The 19,359-nt window shown below is 63.7% G+C and overlaps 3 protein-coding genes across 4 annotated transcripts; all 3 read left to right on the top strand.

The window, feature by feature from the left end:
• Positions 1–1,212: 1,212 nt before the first annotated feature.
• On the top strand, positions 1,213–9,800 carry FAM193B (family with sequence similarity 193 member B). Its single transcript, XM_056348464.1, is given in 12 exon segments — positions 1,213–1,257; positions 1,260–1,322; positions 1,324–1,551; positions 3,477–3,716; positions 4,439–4,661; positions 4,859–5,068; positions 5,365–5,779; positions 6,771–6,966; positions 7,373–7,609; positions 8,102–9,128; positions 9,264–9,339; positions 9,419–9,800. Coding segments are annotated over 12 exon segments (3,057 nt in total). The 3' UTR covers positions 9,516–9,800.
• A 43-nt stretch (positions 9,801–9,843) lies between these two features.
• On the top strand, positions 9,844–16,378 carry DDX41 (DEAD-box helicase 41). Its single transcript, XM_056348465.1, has 17 exons — positions 9,844–10,008; positions 10,106–10,204; positions 10,294–10,453; positions 10,537–10,611; positions 10,967–11,027; positions 11,651–11,787; positions 12,042–12,114; positions 12,291–12,444; positions 12,558–12,694; positions 12,888–13,050; positions 13,151–13,282; positions 13,452–13,523; positions 13,786–13,882; positions 14,241–14,390; positions 14,541–14,612; positions 14,803–14,913; positions 15,150–16,378. Exons 1-17 carry the CDS (start codon positions 9,985–9,987, stop codon positions 15,284–15,286), a joined length of 1,854 nt encoding a protein of 617 aa, XP_056204440.1. The 5' UTR covers positions 9,844–9,984; the 3' UTR covers positions 15,287–16,378.
• DOK3 (docking protein 3) lies at positions 15,418–19,083 on the top strand. 2 transcript variants are annotated; one of them, XM_056348467.1, is made up of 5 exons: positions 15,418–15,526; positions 17,473–17,763; positions 17,876–17,969; positions 18,055–18,227; positions 18,310–19,083. In XM_056348467.1, the coding sequence occupies exons 1-5, from the start codon at positions 15,440–15,442 to the stop codon at positions 19,024–19,026; spliced, it is 1,362 nt and encodes a 453-aa protein (XP_056204442.1). In that variant the 5' UTR covers positions 15,418–15,439; the 3' UTR covers positions 19,027–19,083. The 2 variants fall into 2 exon arrangements, with proteins under 2 accessions (XP_056204442.1, XP_056204441.1); XM_056348466.1 differs by lacking the exon at positions 15,418–15,526 and adding an exon at positions 15,952–16,093.
• Positions 19,084–19,359: the final 276 nt, after the last annotated feature.

The raw sequence follows: 19,359 nt of genomic DNA, 5'->3' as shown, positions 1-19,359 counted from the left end.
GGGGCTGGCCCTGGCGCTGGCTGGGGCTCCTCGTGTCCCCACAGGGCCCTGGCGCTGGTTTCAGCTGGGCAGCGTGTCCTGTGCCCCATGGCTGGGGGTCTCTGTGCGCAGTGAGCCAGAGCCCTGCCTGTCCCACAGCTGCCTGCAGTGCTGCTGCAGCATTTTTTGGGATGCAGTGGGCTTTCCTTGGCAGCCAAGTGTTCCATGTGTCCCTGTGTCACCAGCACTGCGCTCTGCTCCACTGCAGGAGGGTAGCTCCGGTGACATGAGGTGCAGTACGGAGAAGGCCTGGCGTCGTGCAGACCAGTGCCATGGTGGGGGGTTTAGTGTGACATGTGGCACCAAGGCTGGCAGGGAGCCGAGGGGCTGAGCCAGCCCCCAGCTCTTTTAGGAGAGCACCCTTGGGGTAACCTAGACCTGAGGGACCTGGTGTGCTGGGACTGCACAGCGGGGCAGCAGACCCCCGTGGGCAGCCTGGGGTCAGGCAGCAGTGGGAAAGGCAGCGGCTGTGCTGTGCTGCACGGGGGCCATGGGGAGCCCCGCGCTGGGACCTGGGCACAGGGTGCAGCACGCAGGGTTTGTCCTGCCTGGGCAGGGTTGTACAGCTCCAAGAATGCTGTGGTGCTGAGCCCAGTGCTGCACGGCCAGGAGGCACCCAGGGTACTGGGAGAGCACGGCACCACGGGGATGGGGTGCAGAGGGGCTGGAGGCTCGCACAAGCACTGTCTCCCACCAGTGGGAAGGCTGGGGCAGTGGGCAACGAGCGTGCTGCTCATCCACACCGCACCGGGGGTATCCGTGTGTCAGGAATGGAGTCCAGGGGAGCTGCAACCCGTGCGTGGGCCCAGAGCTGTGTATCTGGTGTCACGCTGTGCTGCAGATGCTGTGGTGCTGAGCATGATGCTGCGCCCCCGGGATGCACCCGGGGTACCAGGGGAGCTCTGTTAAGTCAGGATGGGCGACTGGAACCCACACGTGCCTTGCGGGGCACCGCACCACCGGGAAGGCCGGGGCAGCACAGGCAGCGTGCTGCTCATCCTCGGTGGGGCTGGCGGGGTGCGGGGAGCCGGTGTCGGGGGCCCGGACGCCCCGAAGGCAGCGGCGCTTTTTAGGACCCGGGGGAGCGGGAAGGGGGGGAGGAGCCGCGGGTCGCGACGGCGCCACCACCGTGCCGCCAGGTGGCGCTGCGGCGCGGCGCTGCCCTCTCACAAAATGGCGGCGGCGGCTTCACCTCGCCGGGCCTTTCCTCCCTCCCTCCTTCCCCCCGGGCAGGGGCCGGACGGGCCGTGCCGCCATATTGGCTGTTGTCCTGGCTGCGGCGGGCGGCGGGCCGCGTTCGCCATGACTCGCAGGCGGAACAAGGCGGCGGCAGCAGCAGCAACAACGACGGCGGCGGCGGGTGGCGCCTCCGGGCCTCGCCGTGAGAGGGTGGGGGGTTCCGACGCTGGTCCTCCTCCTCCCCCTCCTCCGCCGCCGCCACCGGAACCGCCCGCCCCGTCTGAGGTGGTGGCGGCGGGCAGCAGCGGGGAGCCGGGCAGAGCCACCGCTCAGGTACCGCGTTAGGCCCTGCGGCGGGGAAGGGGCTGGCCCGGAGGGGACCTCGGTCGGTGCGGGGATGGGGCGGCGACCGGCGCCCCCCCCTTCCCGTCCCCTCCCCGGCCCCGGAGCATCCCTGAGGCGCCCCGCCCTTGGGGCTCTGGCGTCCCCCATCTCCCTCCTCCCGGCGTTGGAGGGTCCACTGCGCCTTCGGGGGTGCTGGGGGGACGCGCTGGGGCGAGCGGGGAAGGGGGGTGAAGCCCAAGCCCCTCTCCGGGGGCGCCGGCTGCCGGGGGCCGGGGGCGCTGCTCCCGGTACCGGGGGCGGGCGTGGGGCCGGGTTGGGCGCGCGGGCAGCGCCTGACCTTGGCTCTGCCGGGCTGGGTGGCGCAGCCGGCTGGTGGCCTTGGACTGCGGGTGCGCTGAGCTGCGGAGGGCCTTTGGGACGCCTCCGGCAGGTGGCCGGGATGTCGGGGACTCCCACGGGTGTGTGGCATCCTGGGGGCCCATCTCTCGCCGCGGTCAGGGGAGGCAGATCCCTGCCGTTCCAGAGCGGAGTGAATCGGCCAGCGAGCCTGTCCCCCGCCGTCACATGCTGCTGCCCCTGGCATGACCAGCCGCGCACAGCGGCGTGAGAGCAAAGGGCTGTCCCAGCCCCAGGGCCCGTGCATCCCTTACCCCGTCCGCGCGTGCAGGGAAGCCTGGCAGGTCTGTCCCGGAGACCTGTGTGCGCTTTGGGGGGCAGAGCCCCGGGCTGCGGGGCAGACACGCATGCCGTGGTGTGCTTCAGGGGGTGTTCCCCCAGCTCCTTCTTGCGGGGTGGTCCCGGCCTGCCATGGGGCGATGGCAGGTGGCTCCAGCATCTGCTGACAGGCTGCGGGCCGGCTCCCGCACCTCTTGCTGCCTGACATCCCTCTGCGCCTGGCTGCTGCTGCCTGCTCCGGGTCATGGGCAGGGAGCCCGGGGGTGGCCCCAGGTCTGGATGTGCTGGGCAGGTTGGGGAGGGCCATCCTCTCACCCGCTGTGTGCGGCAGTGTCCCTGTCTGCCCCTGCTGAGACGTGGGGTGGCCTGGAAGCCCCCTCCTCCCTGTGGCTGGCTGGGCGGGTGGGCAGGGGAGGTGCGCCCCCCCCCCCCTCCCCCCCGCTCTCCTTGGCCTCTGACCTTTGCTTCACCTTGAGCCTGGGAGACGCCATCTGTTTCGCAGCAGCAGTTTAATGTGCGCTTCATTGTCGCGGAGCCCCGCTGCGGCGGCAGACAATGGGGGCCCCCTCACCCGCGCCACGCTGGGCTCGTCACGGCTGTCAGGCTTCCATCGAGCCTGTGGGCTGCAGCCCGGCTCCAGCCACAGCACCGGGTGCGAAGCCCCGACCTGGCTGCCCCGTGCAGGGAGAGTGCGAAGCAGTGCCGGGGGCTGCACCCCACCCCAGCGCATCTGCGCTGCCGGCTGCACAGAACAAAGAGGCGGGTGGGAGGGCCTGGGGCTCTCGGGTAGTGCAGTGGGGGGTCTGAGATGGGTGAGGAGGGAGGGTTGTGGCTGTGAGACCCTGCTTTGTATCCCTGTGTGGTGATTTCTATGGGTCTTTCTTTGCCCTGTGGGTCCCCTTGGTCCTGCTGTACCAGAGGTGATAGTGGGAGCCGCTGGTGGCTTCCCAGCCTTGCTTGGTGGTGGGACTGGCTCTTCAGCACAGTGTGATCTTCCCAAGGGTGCAAAATGCTCTGGCACATGGCAGGCCGGCAGCAGCTGGGCAGCCCGAGGCTGCTCTCCTCCAGTGTGAGAAGGTGCAGTCCCACATATAGCCTACAAGAAATTCTCCGGTTTGGTGTCGGCGTGCTGAGGTCTTGTTTGCTGTCTCATCTGCCCCACACCTGCTCCAGCCTGGGGCCCTGCCATGTGGTGGATCACACCTGGGGTGACTCATGGTCTGTGTGTCCTTCTGCAGGTGCTGCCCACCGCCAACCAGTCAGTGCAGACGTGCTGCCTGCTCTGTCACCGGGAGCGCAAGGACTGGGGAGGGCCGTCCCACAATGGGCTGGTTTCCCCGGGCGAGAGGCTGCCACCGGACTTCGTGCCAACGCTTGTGCAGAACCTCCTGGGAGAGATGCCACTGTGGATCTGCCAGAGTTGCCGGAAGAGCGTGGAGGAGGAAGAGCGGCGGGCAGTGCAGGAGCAGGCCCTGGCGGTAAGCGGTTATGGAGCTGAGGTTGGAAAGGTTGGGGCAGTAGCTCCTGGGACTGCAGTGCTGACCACCCTATGGCACTGGCTGGGGGTGCGGGGCTCCTCCTCACTCAGAGCTGAGCACCTTAGACATCCCAGCTCCCTACTCCCTGCAGCCACGCTGCCCTCCCGAGGGCCACTGCTGGCTCCTCAGGGAGAGACCACGGTGGAGCAGAGTACAGCACCATGGAGGCTTATCTGGCAGTTTGTGTTGGGTTGGAGCTGCCTGCTTGGTGAGGCCAGCAGTGCCACTGCTGCTCTGCCAGCCCCGCTCCACTCTGTGTTGCGCTGTGTCCCCTCAAGCCCCGAGGCTGCTCCCTGCCGTTAGGCAGGTCTCTCTGGAGTGGCGGCATATGCCAGGGCAAGTGCCTGCCCGTGCATGGAGCTCAGGGGAAGAGGAGCCCCCTTCTGCTTGGCTTTCTTTAACTGTGGCCTGGTTTGAGCGGGACCAGAGCAGGCGTGTGCCCCTTGGCACGGTCTGGCCATGCTGGCAGGGGCCCTGGGAGCCGGGCTGTGTTGCTGTTTGGCAGATGGGCTGTTTGCCACCCCTGAGACAGTAACGGGAGCAGATCCCATGTGCTGAGCCCCTGCCTCAGGGCAGTGGAGGGGGTCTTGATGGCAATGTCATGGGGCTGAGGGCCTCCCCTCCCAGCCCGCTGCTGCTTCACTCTGTGTTTTCCTTGCCAGGTCTCGTTATCCCACACATCCTGCAAGTCGCAGTCTTGTGGGGGTGGCTCCCACTCCTCTTCCTCCTCCTCCTCCTCTTCTTCCTCCTTGTGCCACGGAAACTCAGGGGACTGGGACCCCAGCTCTTTCTTGTCTGCTCACAAGCTCTCGGGCCTCTGGAACTCGCAGCACACCAACGGGGCCGTGCAGGGTAGCCCCCTCGGGGCCCCCCCTGCTGCACTAGGTGAGTTGAAGCCAGCTGTGGGGTTGAGCAGAGCTTTCTGCCCAGTCCTTGGTTTAGGTGGTTTCCTTGTGGGCACCCAGCTGGTGGCCAGGGGTAGGCAGGCTGGGCCTCTGAATGCCAGTGCTAGCAGGATGCCTGGGTCCCTTTGCAGAGGCAGAGGGTGCTGGGAGCTGGCCCTAGCTCTGCTTTTCTTCCAGGTGACAAGCACCCTGGCCTCTCTCTCTCTCCGGAGTGCACCAGCCAGGCGTCTGCCATGGCGCCAGGGCTCAAGGCCTGTCCCTACAGCCACGCGGCCTCTCCCACCTCCAGCAGCACCGCCCCGGGCTCGCCTCTGCCTACCTCACTCGACTTCTGCAAGACGCTGCCAAAGCAGTTCAAAAGCATGTGCCGGAGGGCCACCCCGCCAGGTGGGTGCCCAGGGGCAGGGCCAGCCTTATCCTCCCAGCCCTTGCAGCCCCTGCTGTGGCAGCACCTTTCCCCTTGCTCTGCTCGCCATGGGGCAGGGCTGAATCCTGTGGGGGAGATGAGGTACCAACCTTGCGAGCAAGGATGGCTTCTAGCCTAAGTGCCCTGCTGCCAGGGGGAGGCAGGGTTTGTCCCATGGAGAGTTGGCCTGCGCAGAGGTGCTGGGTGGCTTTGAGCATGGCCCTGGCCCGCGCGGGACAGCTGGTGTCTGACTCTCTCCTATCTTGCTCCTCTGCAGGTGAGGCCTTCCACTCCTCAGAGCATCATCAGCACTCCGACCTCACTGCTCCTCCCAACAGTCCCACCGGCCTCCCCTCCCAGCCACCAGCGCTGATCCCTTCCAAGCAGACGCCTGCCCATCCGGGGCCCTTTGGCTCCCCACCCCACGTCCCACTGGGCACCTCCCCACAGGCTACACTCTTCCCTGCACCCAGCACACAGGCAGCAGCCCTGAAGCCGGTGTCTGAGTCACCTCCCGCTGGCACGGTCTCGCACAGCCCAGGGTCGTGTAAGAGCCCTCACCTGCCCCCTGCCAACGTGCCGCTGCTGAAGATGCCGCCTCCGCTGTCGGGCTGCACTCATCCCTGCAATGGGCACTGCAGTACTTCACTCATCCCTCCTCCCACCTCCCACCAGCTGCCCAGTACGAACAGGTGAGTAGAGGAGCCCTGCCTGCTTCCGGCCTCTCCTTGCTGGGCAATGTGCCCTTTCTCCCACCCCTGCCCGTGGATGCTCTTTTCCCTGTGGAGGGACCGGCTGCCCTGGTGTGGTGGTGCGGAGAGCAGCTGTCTTTGGGCCAGTTCCACTGCTGCAGACCCCTGGTCTCTGAGGGTTGAGCTCTTTCTCTCCCCACATGTCTTCTCCCTGCGGTTGTCCTTTAGTACTGTGGTGCAGAAGAGACTGTGCTTGCTCCTCCTCCAGCTAAAAGACCCAAAGGAACCGCCCGGTCAACCTGCTGTTGGCCAACAGGACCTTTGTCAGTGAGACCCGTCGGGCAGCTGTGGCACTGAGCAAAGGTCCTCGAGAAGATGAAGCCTGTGGACTTGTTCTGCTCGCCTGCTCCCCTGGCCCTCTCTGGGCTGCCTGTGCCCTGGAAGAGAGCACGCTGTGTCGCGGGCGCTGGTTCCTCTCCGCTGATTAGCGCTCCCTGCGGAGGGCCAGCCAGGTCCCGAGCTGGAGCTCGAGGAGTGGTGCTGAGGGCCGTGCCCTGGCCTCCCTGTCTCTGAGCTGGGTAGTCTGTGCCTGTGGGAGCCGGGCCTGCCTGCACATGGGGATGTCTGGCAGCTGCATGCAGTTCCAGCGTTTCTCACCTGTGCTACCTGCCGCCCCCAGTGAGTACCGCTCCCTGCCCTGGAATCAGCTTGTGGCCTGGCAGAGGGACACTGCTTTCTGGAGCTCTAGTGTGCCAGCCTCCTGCCTGCCAAAGGCCCTGGGGGGCGAGGAGCTACAGATGTCTTCTGCCATGGGCTCCTCTGGCATCTCTCCCGGAGGAGGAAGATGCAGGGAAGGGGGTTTGACTGCCCTGCAAATCCTTCTGCTCGGGCACAGGCTGCCCTGGGAGGGGTGTTCCTGCACAGGTAGTGTGGGAGTTTTTGAGGCCCCCTGGCTCCCACTCACCTCTCGCCGTTCTCCCCTTCTCCTCAGGGACCCCTCTTGCAAAGGGCACAAATTCCCAAACGGTACCAGCTGCCACCCGCCACAGCCATGCGAGGCAGATGAGGGGCTCGGGGAGGATGAAGACAGCAGCTCGGAGCGCAGTTCCTGCACCTCCTCCTCCACCAACCAGAAAGACGGGAAGTTCTGCGACTGCTGCTACTGTGAGTTCTTCGGCCACAACGCGGTGAGTGAGGGGCTGGTCTGCAGCCACCCCCGGTCCTTGCACTCCGCTCTGCGGTGAGATATTACACAGCTCGCGTGCTGAGAGCGCGGAGGTGGGCAGGTCTGGCCGTGGCTGTTCCCTGCTGGCATTGTGCATCTCCCCCTCCCTTCGTTTCCATCCTGCCTCATCGGCCTGCTGGTCCCCTTGCTCCTGACTTGCAGCCACCTGCCCAGCCCTGGGGCTTGGTGCAGCCAGCCAAACCCTGTGGCTTTGCGGTGGAAAAAAGTTCAGTGGGGGCTGTGCCGACTTGTCTCGCTGAGACCTCGGGGAGGGGAGCAGCTGGGGAGGTCGGTGGGGGACTGGTGGGGGAGCCAGGGCTGTGCTGGCTTCGCGTGCCTGTCTGACTGACAGCGCTCGCCTTCCGCAGCCCCCGGCCGCTCCCACGAGCCGCAACTATGCTGAGATCCGGGAGAAGCTGCGTTCACGCCTCACCAAGAGGAAAGAGGAGCTGCCGCAGAAACTAGGGCACAACAGTAGCTCGGGAGAGCCTGCTGTGGACCACCGCAATGTGGATGAGCTATTGGACTACATCAACAGCACAGAGCCCAAGCCCTTGAACAGTGCCAAGGCAGCCAAGCGGGCACGGCACAAGCAGAAGAAGAAGGTGAGGCTGTGCAGAGGGTCAGGGCGAGATTGTGTCCCTTGCAGGGCTTTGCCTTCTCTCCCTCACATTCATTTGGTTTCTTGAACTCTGTATCCTTTGCCCTTTCCCCGAGGCGACGGTGGTGCCCAGCTCTGCGCAGGGCTTCTCCTGCCTCTGTTCCTGCAGAGGGTGGCCCAGCCCTCCTGGGTGCTTTGGTCTGTGCTGTCTGAACTGCTCCATGCCACATCTCTGATAAACGCCATGCATCTGTGGCAAGGAAAGGCAGTGCTGCAATGGTGTCTCATGCCCAGAGCAGTGCCTGCTGTGCAGCGTGGTAGCTGTTGCAGTGCCCACACGGGACATGTCACAGTTTGGGGGCTGTGGAAGACGTGGGGTGGCTGTGCGGAGCGCTGGCCCTTGGGTTTGCTGTCTGACAAAGCTGGTGCGTGGCTAGTCCTGCGCCTGGGGCTCAGCAGCCCAGGCCACCCGCTCCTCATGGCACCTGTGTTGCAGGAGAAGGAGAAAGCCCAGCTGGAGGCAGAGGCCCAGAAGCGGGCAGAGCGTGCTCCTGCAGCCAGCCAGGCCAGGGAGCTGGCCGAGGAGAAGCTGCTGGAGTGGCCGGAGCTGGAGCTGGAGCGGGTGAACAGCTTCCTCAGCAGCCGGCTGCAGGAGATCAAGAACACCATCAAGGACTCTATCCGGGCCAGCTTCAGTGTCTATGACCTCAATCTGGATGTCAATGACTTCCCCAAGAAGGCAGCTGTCCTAGAGCAGAAGAACCTGCTCTCCAACCTCAATGGCTCCTCTGACCTGCAGGATATAGACCTGGCCCTGGCCCCACTCAGCCTGGGCCCCGCCAAGAGCCATGCGCTGCTGCGGAGTGAGCTGAACCCCCGATGGGGTGAGGGGCCCGGGGAGCCGCCGCTGGCCCCAGCGGGCGAGAACGGCGTGGTGAAGCGCCTCAGCGCTGTGCCCAGCCTCTCCCGCATGATCTGGGTGCAGTCCAAGGCTGCGGACTCTGCCGTGGACAGCAGCGGGCTGAGCCTGGAGCCCAAGGAGGGACAGCAGCCCAAGGGGCTGGAGCCGCTGGAGATGGTGCCCGTGGGGAGCCGGCAGCGGAAGAGCAAGCGGCAGAGCGGGCAGACGAAGAAAGGGGAGGGTGCTGCCATTGCGCATGGCGGCCAGGCCCGGCTGGAGAGCCCTGGTGCGAAGGGGCAGGTGCTGGGAGCCAAGCACCCTTCCAAGGCTGGCGCCCTGGAGCCACAGCGGGTGGGCGACTGCACCGAGCCGGGGGAGAACGGCAAGGGGCAGCCCTGGGGCTGCGTCAGCAGCAGGCAGGAGAAGGAGAGAAGCGGCGAGTGGAAAGGCCGGAGGGGAGAGGGGAAAGCGGAGCTGCCGGAGCTGGCACAGCAGCAGCTGCCTGCCCTGGCTGCAGGGGACCGGCAACTGCCTGCCCCTGCTGCCCTGGGGGGCTCCCCCCAGCCCAAGGGCAAGAGCAGGAAGAGCCGAAACAAGGTGGAGAAATCCAATACCTCAATCGGTGAGTGCTGGAAGCACTGCTCAGTGCCACCATCTTGGCAGTGGCCCCTTCCCCACCTGCCCTGCCAGCTGCCAGCCCCCTGCCCATCCTCTGCCGGTCCAGCAGTGCTGACTCTCTGCTCCTCTGCTTTGCCAGATGACGTGTTCCTGCCCAAGGACCTGGACGGGGCAGAGATGGACGAGACTGACAGAGAAGTGGAGTATTTCAAGAGGTGAGGGGGCAGCCCTGGGGGGGGGGGCAAACGCTGCCGGAGGGGCTGGTGGCTGACGGGGCTCTGCTCTCCCTGCCAGGTTCTGCCTGGACTCGGCCAAGCAGACGCGGCAGAAGGTGGCGGTGAACTGGACCAACTTCACCCTGAAGAAAACCACTTCCAGTGCGGCCCAGTGAGGGGCGGCTGCCGCCCCCCACCCACGGCCGCTCGCCTCTCCTCACTGTGCCCCCCCCGCCCCGCCGGCCCCCGCCTCGCCTCGGTGGGGTCCCCTCCTCCGCGGGGGGGGTCCCCGGTGCTCTCCTGCCCCGCGGGGACCCCCGGGGTCCCCCCCATCCTCCTCCTGCCCCCCCCGCGGGGTGACCCCGGCCGTCCCACCCCCCTCTCCGCGGGCGTCCGACTTCCCGTGCCGCGGGGAAGGACCGTGCTGGACCCAATAAAGAACTTTTTAATTTTTTATTTTATTTAAACCCCGCTGCCTACTGCTTTCTGCCGCGCGCGGGGAGCCCGGGGCGGCGCTCCCGCCACGGCCCGCTAGGGGCGCGCTCCGCCGCGTTGCTGGGCAACGGCGCCCGGCCTCGGAGACGTCACTTCCGGCGCGCGGGATTCTCTTCCGGGGCGGCGCGGCTGTTGCGTGGAGACGCCGCCATGGAGCCCGGGGCTGAGCGGAAGGTAGGGCCGGACCCGGCCGAGCCGGTACCGGGAGCCCCGGCGGGCCGGGCGGAGTTGGTACCGTCCCGGGCCCGCCTCATCTCGCGTCTCCCCACAGAGGCAGCGGGAGGAGGCGGCGGAGACGTCCGACCTGTCCGTGGAGGAGGATGAAGACTACGTGCCCTACGTGCCCGTCAAGCAGCGCAAGCAGCAGATGGTAACGGGGCCCGGCGTTGCACGGGGAGGGCTCCGAGCGTCCCTCCCGACACGGGGCCTCTCACTCCGCCTCGACCTGCTTTCTTCCAGCTGCAGAAGCTGCTGCAGATGCGGCGGAAGGTGGTGTCAGAGGAGGAGCAGCGGGACAGCGGGAGCGAGCAGCGGGGTGATGAGGATGACATCCCCTTGGGGCCCCAGTCCAATATTAGCCTCTTGGACCAGCACCAGCACCTCAAAGAGAAGGCGGAAGGTGGGGGAGCGGCTGGCGGTAGGGTTGGGTGGCTCTGAGGTGGCAATGAAACCTCCTCACTGTTTCCCTGACTCTTCCTCCAGCTCGGAAGGAGTCAGCCAAGGAGAAGCAGCTGAAGGAGGAAGAGAAGATCCTGGAGAGTGTGGCAGAGGGTCGAGGTGAGTGGCAGGACCGCTGTGTCTCAGAGCTGTCAGGGCAGCAGTAGGGGTATCATTGGCCTTGCAACATGCAGGGATGTTCACACCCAGGGATGGGACAGGAGGTCACAAGGGGATCCCTCGGCTGGCATCTGACTGCCTGGTTTAGCTAAGACTTTGCTGTGGCAGGCCCTAGGGCATGGTAGGCTGCAGCACTTGGTATTGCTGTACCCCGAGGGTCTGTCAGGGATACTGCTTTCCCTCCTCTGTCTTGGACATGATCTCCCAAACTGTTTGCCCGAGTAGTTCTGTGCTGAGGTTAAGTACATCGGGAGATGTAGAGTTTGCACTGACCTCGTTGGTTTTGTTCTTGCAGCTTTGATGTCAGTGAAGGAGATGGCAAAGGGCATCACCTACGATGATCCAATTAAAACTAGGTACGTTTCATGGTACAGAGGTGGTCTTCCTGAAAACATCGCTTCTCCATGGCTGAAGGGAACTAGGGGCCATACTTGTAAGAGGAGCACTGCTCTGTGGCCACTGGCTTGTCATTTACTCCACTTTCTGTTGTTGTAACCACTGTATGTAAGGTCGGAGGCTGTTGAGTCACCTTGGATATTGTTTTATATACAGTAAGGTTTGCTAGAGTAAATTCATGTTAAACTAGAAGACTTGAGGTGGATCTTTAAGTCTTGGAGGTAACTAAACTAAAGAAAGAGACAGACATACATATGTAAGCACACAGAGCCAAAGTTGCTCAGGGCAGTGTCAGAGAGATGATAGAGATGTGTCCAAAAGGTTTTGGCATGTTCCATCCTCCATCCATAGACTGTTCTCAGCTGTTAGCTTGGGACTTACTGAGACTTTGGAGAAATATTTAGTGCATGGATCTGGCTTGAATCTGTTCCTGTGCTCACGCTATGAAGCCCTTTGGGGTTATCTCTTTTCCCTGGTGGGATACTGGACCCCAGCAGGGAGTTCCTCTGGGTCTCTGGGGTGCTTGTTGTTCTGGAGCCCCAGCCTCATTCTGCACCATGACCTTCCTCTGTTGCCTTTGCAGCTGGAGAGCACCTCGTTACATCCTGGGCATGTCGGAGGCACGGCACGATCGTGTGCGCAAGAAGTACCACATCCTGGTGGAGGGGGAAGGCATCCCGCCTCCCATCAAGAGCTTCAAGGAGATGAAGTTCCCAGCAGGTGGGCCAGGAGAGGAGCTTGGCAGGGCGGCAGGCAGTGTTCTTCTGGGAAATGCGTGTCAGCGAGTGAAGCTGTTGAATCTTTAACACTTAGTGGGCTCACAGCTTAAATTTCTAACAGTGACTGTATCTCTTAGTTGTTGGCCTGAGGGGTGTTTGTCACTGATGGAAGAACTGTGGCTGGGACATGAGTAGGAGGGAAAGAGGGGGAAGACTTCAGGTCACGAATGTGTGTGTCCCTTTTTCTCCTCACAGCTATCCTGAGGGGTCTGAAGAAAAAAGGAATCCAGCAGCCAACACCCATACAGATCCAAGGCATCCCCACAATGTGAGTGCTCTGTCCCCATCCCAGAGTGGGGAGCAGTTGCTCCCGACAGCCCACCCAGCAGTGTGAACCAGGCGCTCTTCCCTGGTGACAGATGCACCACGTCACCTTGCTCATCCCTGGAGGTTTGAGCCGTTCTGTGATGCTCCTCCTCACCATTGGCCCCATTTCTCTGCCAGCCTCTCTGGAAGGGACATGATTGGCATTGCATTCACTGGCTCTGGGAAGACCTTGGTGTTCACCCTTCCAGTGATCATGTTCTGCCTGGAGCAAGAGAAGAGGCTGCCGTTTTCCAAGCGAGAGGGACCCTATGGACTCATCATCTGTCCCTCGGTGAGTGTTGGGGGAGTGGTGACCCACAGGAGGAAGCTTTGATTGATATGTAGTGGCAATCCCAGATCCTCCCTACACGGAAATGTGGGAATGAGTGAGTTTTGTCTCTGTAGCGGGAGCTGGCCCGGCAGACCCACGGCATCATTGAATACTACTGCCGCCTGCTGCAGGAGGACGGCCTGCCCCCACTGCGCTGCGCCCTCTGCATCGGGGGCATGTCTGTTAAGGAGCAGATGGAGACAATCAAACAGTAAGACCTTCGGGGAGGGTGGGGGTGGGGATGTATGTGGGGCTGGAGCTGTGCTCTGTTTTCTGGTAGGGTGGCACCCTGGCTAGATGGCTTCAGGAAAGTGTGGGGATGAAGGCGATGTGCCAAGCGGGTGTGACTTTTCCTATGTGTCCTGCATGGGTGTGCCTGACAGTGGCCTTCTCTTGGCCCACAGTGGTGTACACATGATGGTGGCAACCCCTGGCCGCTTGATGGACCTGCTGCAGAAGAAGATGGTGAGCCTGGACATCTGCCGTTACTTGGCCTTGGATGAGGCTGACAGGATGATTGATATGGGCTTTGAGGGGGACATCCGTACCATCTTTTCCTACTTCAAGGTACTGAGCTGGCACAGTATGAGCACCCTGAAGCTCAATTGCTGCACCTAGCTGGTTGAGTGAGTGCTAAATCCTTGCTTGCACTGTGTTTCCTGTGCAGGGCCAGCGGCAAACCCTTCTCTTCAGTGCCACAATGCCTAAGAAGATCCAGAACTTTGCCAAGAGTGCCCTGGTGAAGCCCATCACCATTAACGTTGGACGAGCAGGTGCTGCCAGCCTGGATGTTGTGCAGGTGAAGTAGTTGGGTGCTCCCCCATGCCTGTGTGGGAGGTCAGCACCATTCACGAGGGCACTTGATGCCTCCCCCTGCTAGGAGGCTGGCCCTCCTTCCCAACAGGTTAAGGGATACCAAGCAAGGGCAGTTCCTCCACTGCCTGATCCTTCCCTGTACTTGTTCCTAGGAGGTGGAGTATGTGAAAGAGGAGGCCAAAATGGTGTACCTCCTCGAGTGCCTGCAGAAGACCCCGCCACCTGTGAGTAATGCACTCTGGCAGCATGGCTGGGGGCAGCGTGGGCATGTCACAGCCCCGGGGCATGGGTGGAGCTGGCAGCGGGGATGGGGCTGTGATGATGTGTAGGCCTGTGAGTCGGTCTCCACATATGAGCGGGTCCTGGGCTCAGAGCTGTTGCGTGTTCTGCTCAGCAAGAGGGAATGGGTTTCCCAGGGGTTGTGCTGGTGCCAGCAGTGCCAGCCCACAGAAAGGCGGCTCTTCCATGATGTCTGTGCTGCCGCAGGTGCTGATCTTTGCAGAGAAGAAGGCGGATGTTGATGCGATCCATGAGTACCTGCTGCTCAAGGGTGTGGAGGCTGTGGCCATCCATGGAGGGAAAGGTCAGTGAGGGTGTTGGGGAGGCCTAGGCTGCGATGTGGCCCTGCCTGACCCCACTCCTGCCAGGGTTGTGTGTAGCCGCAGAAGGTCCCAGCGTGCAGCAATTTGTGATGGTATGAGGAGGGGCTGAGTCAGTGTCGGGAGCAAATGCCATGTTGTATGTAGCAGGCATAAACACAGTGGAGGTCCCTATGGGACCTAGAGGTCCCTCTGTCCCTTTATTTGGGGAAGGGCTGCATAGATGCTCTTGCTGGGGGAGCCCCGGCTGAGCAATGCTTGGCTCCGAGGCCATAGGGCTTGCTGCAGTGAGTAGGACTGGAAGCTCTGTCCTTCCTGATCTTCTCTGCTGGGCCTTTGCAGATCAGGAGGAACGGACAAAAGCCATCGAGGCTTTCCGTGATGGGAAGAAGGATGTCTTGGTTGCCACCGATGTCGCTTCTAAGGGCCTGGACTTCCCAGCCATCCAGCATGTCATCAACTATGACATGCCAGAGGAGATTGAGAACTATGGTAGGGACTGGGTCCTGGGGGGACCAACATGGGCATGGAGGGGTGGGAGGCCTGTGAGGCTCTGTGTTTGTGCTTGTCTGCAGTGGCTGGGGGCAGGATGGTCTGTCACGTTGCATTCACCCAGGCCTGATCTTGTCTTTTTCTCCACAGTTCACCGTATCGGGCGTACAGGCCGCTCAGGCAACACTGGCATTGCCACCACCTTCATCAACAAGGCCTGTGGTGAGAAACAGTTGTGGGGCTGGGGGCTGCCGATGGAGGAGGCAGCTGGGTGATGGAGCTGCCTCTGCCTCAGCAAGGGGGCTGTTCCTGAGCAAGCAGGGACAAGTTCTGATGGCCTGTGGGGGACAGGTGGTGGTGTGAGTGCTCCCCGCCCCTGTTCGGGCTGTGTCTGATCCCTCTCTGCCCCCAGATGAGTCGGTGCTGATGGACCTGAAGGCCCTGCTGCTGGAGGCAAAGCAGAAGGTGCCGCCGGTGCTCCAGGTGCTGCACTGTGGGGACGAGACCATGCTGGACATTGGAGGTGAGAGACCATGGGCTGGCACAGGATCCTCCCTCAGGACTGCTGAGGCCAAACCCCCAGCCCCTGGGGCAGTTCCTGCCTGCCTCGGGGCTGGTGCTGCCCGTCCGTGAGGCCGGCTCGGTGCTGCAGCAGCAGAGGAGATGCTGTTGTAGCCCCTCTGCTTCTGGGGGGGCTGGGGGGGGTGGCACTTCCCTGGTGTGGCACAGCTCTCCTTGACCTCATCCCTCCTGTTGCAGGCGAGCGGGGCTGTGCCTTCTGCGGCGGCCTGGGCCATCGTATCACCGACTGCCCCAAGCTGGAGGCGATGCAGACCAAGCAAGTCAGCAACATCGGCCGCAAGGACTACCTGGCCCACAGCTCTATGGACTTCTAGCTTGGGGAGTGGGCTGCCCAGCGCTCCCCCTGCACAGGCCCGAGTTCCCTTTCTGACGGGGCACTGCCTTTCCCAAGCCCGGGGGCCTGTCCTGCACTGCTGTGGCCCCTTTTCCAGGCATTTGACCAGCAGGGCTGTTGCCAGCTCAGCCTGATGAAGCTTCTGCGCCGGGAGGAAACGTGTGGAGCTGTGCCGCAACAGCCTTTAATGTCAGCGGTGTGTTGGGCAAGCGGCAAGCAGGTAGCAGTGCCTGAGGGGAGGAAGAAGCCCGAGGTGGGGCAACTGGCCTGTGGCCAGCTGCCTGCTGCTCCTGCCAGCCCCCTGCAGTGGTGGGGCCAGGGGCTTACATCACTCCTCTCCCAAGCCCCTCAATTCCTCTAGAACTGTTTGCGTTACCTGGTTTTGTGTATCCTCAGCTGCTGGCCCTTCCTGTGTCCCCCAAACACGCTCTGATGCAGCCGGGGCGAGGTGGAGTGTGCTGTGCTCCTGTCGGGCGGTCCCCTAGGTGCTTCCTGTGCTCCGCCTGCGTGCGTTCTGCCCCACTGCCCTTGTGTGAGGGGGAGGGTGGATGGACAGACACCTCCCGTGGCCCAGCCTCTGCCCCTCATCCCACACACTAAAAAGGGGAAGTCGTTGAGAGAAGGAAGTCTGCCCCATGCAATTGCTTCGGCTGCAGCAGTCACATTTTCTCCCCTGCTGCTAGCCTGAGTCCCCGATCCTTGTGCTGGCTGTCAGGGGGGCACTGGGCTCATGGAGAGACCCGTGAAGGATGGGATCCTCTATGTGCAGCACTGCAAATTTGGAAAGGTAAAGGGTGGATTTGGGGCTGGGTACAGGGTTTGCCCTGATCTGTCTTGATGCCTGGGGCTGGGCCCACAGCAGCCTGCTGAGGGGGGACTGGAGCCAGACCCCTCGGAGCTGCCCCAAGGGGGGCCCTGGGCTCTGCAGTCCCAAAAACGGGGCTCTCCCTGTGGCCGAGGGGACTCATCCATGCAGGCACCTGCTCAGGCTCACCCCTGCGTGCAGGGTCCCTCTTCTCGCTTGGTCACCATGTGATTCACAATGAGACAATAAACGTGTCGATGAGGTGCAGCTCTAGCATATGTGTGGGAGAGGGGCACCGGGGCAGCGTGTGGGATGTGTCTCTGGGCCCAGTCTCCATCAGCCTGGCCCTGGGGGGTCAGTGCCATCTGTGGGGCACCCCCGGTGCCTTGGCCTGCTGCCTTGAGCCCTCGGGGTGGGCACCGAGTGCTGCAGCCCTCTGGGCATGGTATGGGCGGCAAGGTGGGAGTCCCTGCAGAGTTGAGCGAGCACCAGTGAGCTGTGGGATGGGTATTGCGGAAGCGGGTCCGGCTGGCACGCTGGCCATGCCTTAGTGGCATCCCCTCTACGATAGTGGGGCAGCCGTGGCCACGCAGGGGGCTGCAATCAGCCCCAACCTCCCCGCTGAGTGAGAGCCAGGTCCTGGAAGCAAGACGGGCAGGCCCCACGTGCATAGCACCAGTGCCCTGCTGCGTAGGAGGCAGGCAGGCTGGCGGTGGTGTGTATTTTGGGTGCTTGGCTGAATCTGGTTTCTGCAGGGTGGAGGCTCTCTGCGCCTCTGAGGTGTGTGGGGGCACGCGCCCCCTCTATCCCATGACAGGCTGGGAAGATGTTGGTGCTGCAGAGCCTCCCTTGGGAGGAAGCGGGCGGCTAGCTGCAGGCTCTGGCCGTGCTCGACAGCTGTGAGGCTGCCAGCAGAAGCCTCAGCAGCTCAAAATGGCTTTAATTTGCATCAGGGTCTGTCCTGAGAACAGCTCGAGAGCTCAGCTGCAGCGGCGGCAGGCTGGCACTTGCAGCAGGGAACAAAGAGCAGGACCTGGTGCTCGGCGAGCTGGGAGTGAGCATGACTCACGCAGAGAGCCACGCAGAGCTCGCTCAGGGCAAGGCCCCCCCTCAACTCAGCTTTGGGACTACTCCAGCCCACAGCTCTGGGGGTCCGTGCTGGCCCCAGCTCTCTGTGCCCTTCCGTAGCACCCGGTGGGTGCAGGTTGGGACCCCCTTGTGCCCCCCTGCTGCCCCATACAGCTCTTCCTGAGCACTGCTGGCCCATGCACACGTAGACATGGAGGGCAGCGCTGTCGGGACACAGCAGGCATCTCTTTGCTGACCTTTTTTCTCCTGTCTGTGCCCTTCCCATGCCCCAGAGGTCCTGGAGGAAGATGCGAGCCCAGCTCTTTGCCGCCAGCCCCTCTGGAGTGGCCCGCATGGAGAATTTTGACGTGCGGGATGATGGCATGACGTTGGAGAAGACCTTGCAGCGGAGCACCCGCCGGGTGATCCGTCTCTCGGACTGTGTTTCTGTGGGCCCAGCGGGCATAGAGAGCTGCCCCAAAGCCACCGCTGCCTTCTACCTCACCACGACGGAAAAGAGCTACGTGCTGGCAGCTGAGCAGCGGGACGAGTGGATCACCCAGCTGTGCCAGCTGGCCTTCCAGGTACTGTGCTGCTCCTGCCCCAGGTGAGCCGGCGGGCTCCAGGGCGCATGGGCAGGTAGGGGAGCTCGTGCTCCCCTGCGCCGGGGACCACACTCACATCCCTCTGTTTCAGGATACAAAGGACATGGTGCAGAGTGCTGCCAGGACCCAGCCTAGCCCTGCTGTCCCCATGGAGGAGAATTCCCTATACTCTTCCTGGCAAGACCGTACGTGGAGGGACAGTGGATAGGGCTGGGGTGGGCTCCCGCTCAGTGCTGCAGTGCTGACCCCCGCTTTGCTCTGCTCCTGTAGTGACTGAATTCCTGGTGCTGGTGGTGCAGACGGATGCAGCTGCCCGCTGCGGCTTGCACGGGCACTACCTGCTCTCAGCCCTTCCGCAGAGCCTGACGCTGAAGGACCTGCAGTCCCGCCAGCCCCTGCTCACCTGGCCCTACCCCTTCCTCCGCAAGTTTGGCCAGGATCAGGTGGGTGCCCCCCCTCCCTCCTTGGGGCTGCTCACTGCCAAGGGCCAGTGCCAGCATCTCACCCTGCCCTCTGGTCTTGCAGATGGTGTTCTCCTTTGAGGCCGGCCGCCGCAGTGACTCCGGCGAGGGCACCTTCACCTTCAGCACCCCACGGGCCCCAGAGCTCTGTCGGGCTGTGACTGCCGCCATTGCCTGCCAGCAGCAGGGCAAGGACACTCCAGACCCCCAGCTCTCTGCACAGGGTCTTGAGCCCCAGCCCTGGGGCGCTAAGGCTGATGAGCCCCAGCCCAGCCCACCCCTGGGGGGTGCAGAACCTGCTTCCCACCCCCCTGGCAGCCTCCTCTGCTTCCCCTCACCCGAGCCAGAGGGCACAGGCCCCATCATCTATGCCTCCATCGCCCGGAGCCAGCAGCCCCTCTTCGTGCTGGGGCAGCCAGGCGCCAGCGAGCCCTGGGCCGCGGGGAAGCCACCCCCTGAGCATCTCTATGAGAACATCTTCACGGCGGAGCTGGGTCCAGCCAGGGAGGAGGAGGAGGAGGAGGAAGGGCAGGGGCAGTGGGAGCTGGGATGCCGCCAAGCCCCTGAGGGCCACAGCAGTGAGGCAGGCCCCCTCTACGACAACCGGGCTGCCCTGGCTCAGCTCCCCCGGGGCAGCCCCCAGCCTCCGGAGCAGCGCTGGGGCCGTGGAGGGCAGGAGGCGCTGCCAGGGCCCCGTGGGCACAAGCCCCAGCGCAATCTCCGGGCCAAGCTCGTGCGGCTGCTCAGCCGGGAGACGTCCGGCCCGCGGGACTGGGCCTGAGCCGGGGCTGAGCGCCCTTCGGTGATGCGGTGCCGTGAATAAACAGCCTGGGCCGGACTCGGCTCTGCCGGTGCTGCGGGGGTGGGTCGCGGGGCCGGTGCTACCGGGCCTGGCGGGGGCAGCCGGCGTCTGCCGCCAGGGGGCGCCGCTGTGCCCACCCCGGTAGGTAGGCGCACGCGTTGATTGGCCGAGCTGCCCGCCGGCTCCGCCCCCTCTCGGTCCTATATAAGGCGGGACAGGGACGGGGGCGGTGCCCGAGTTCGAGCCTTGTGGCCGCCTGCTCGGCTCAGCTCCCCGCTGCGGCGCCGCCGCCCGCTCGGCCCCGCTCCGCCG

The sequence above is a fragment of the Falco biarmicus genome, chromosome 8 (genome assembly GCF_023638135.1).
Source record: "Falco biarmicus isolate bFalBia1 chromosome 8, bFalBia1.pri, whole genome shotgun sequence".
NCBI classification, from domain to species: domain Eukaryota; kingdom Metazoa; phylum Chordata; class Aves; order Falconiformes; family Falconidae; genus Falco; species Falco biarmicus.
This window is presented reverse-complemented; position numbering and strand designations above follow the sequence as displayed.

What these genes read in the sequence shown, in the direction of transcription:
- DDX41 (XM_056348465.1), top strand. Translation starts at nt 9,985, where the DNA reads ATGGAGCCCGGGGCTGAGCGGAAG. An exon ending in AGCAGCGCAAGCAGCAGATG is followed by an intron (nt 10,205 to 10,293) that starts GTAACGGGGCCC and finishes GCTTTCTTCCAG; the next exon opens with CTGCAGAAGCTGCTGCAGAT. An exon ending in GGCCATCCATGGAGGGAAAG is followed by an intron (nt 13,883 to 14,240) that starts GTCAGTGAGGGT and finishes GGGCCTTTGCAG; the next exon opens with ATCAGGAGGAACGGACAAAA.
- DOK3 (XM_056348467.1), top strand. Translation starts at nt 15,440, where the DNA reads ATGAAGCTTCTGCGCCGGGAGGAAACGTGTGGAGCTGTGCCGCAACAG. An exon ending in TGTGCCAGCTGGCCTTCCAG is followed by an intron (nt 17,764 to 17,875) that starts GTACTGTGCTGC and finishes CCTCTGTTTCAG; the next exon opens with GATACAAAGGACATGGTGCA. An exon ending in ATACTCTTCCTGGCAAGACC is followed by an intron (nt 17,970 to 18,054) that starts GTACGTGGAGGG and finishes CTGCTCCTGTAG; the next exon opens with TGACTGAATTCCTGGTGCTG.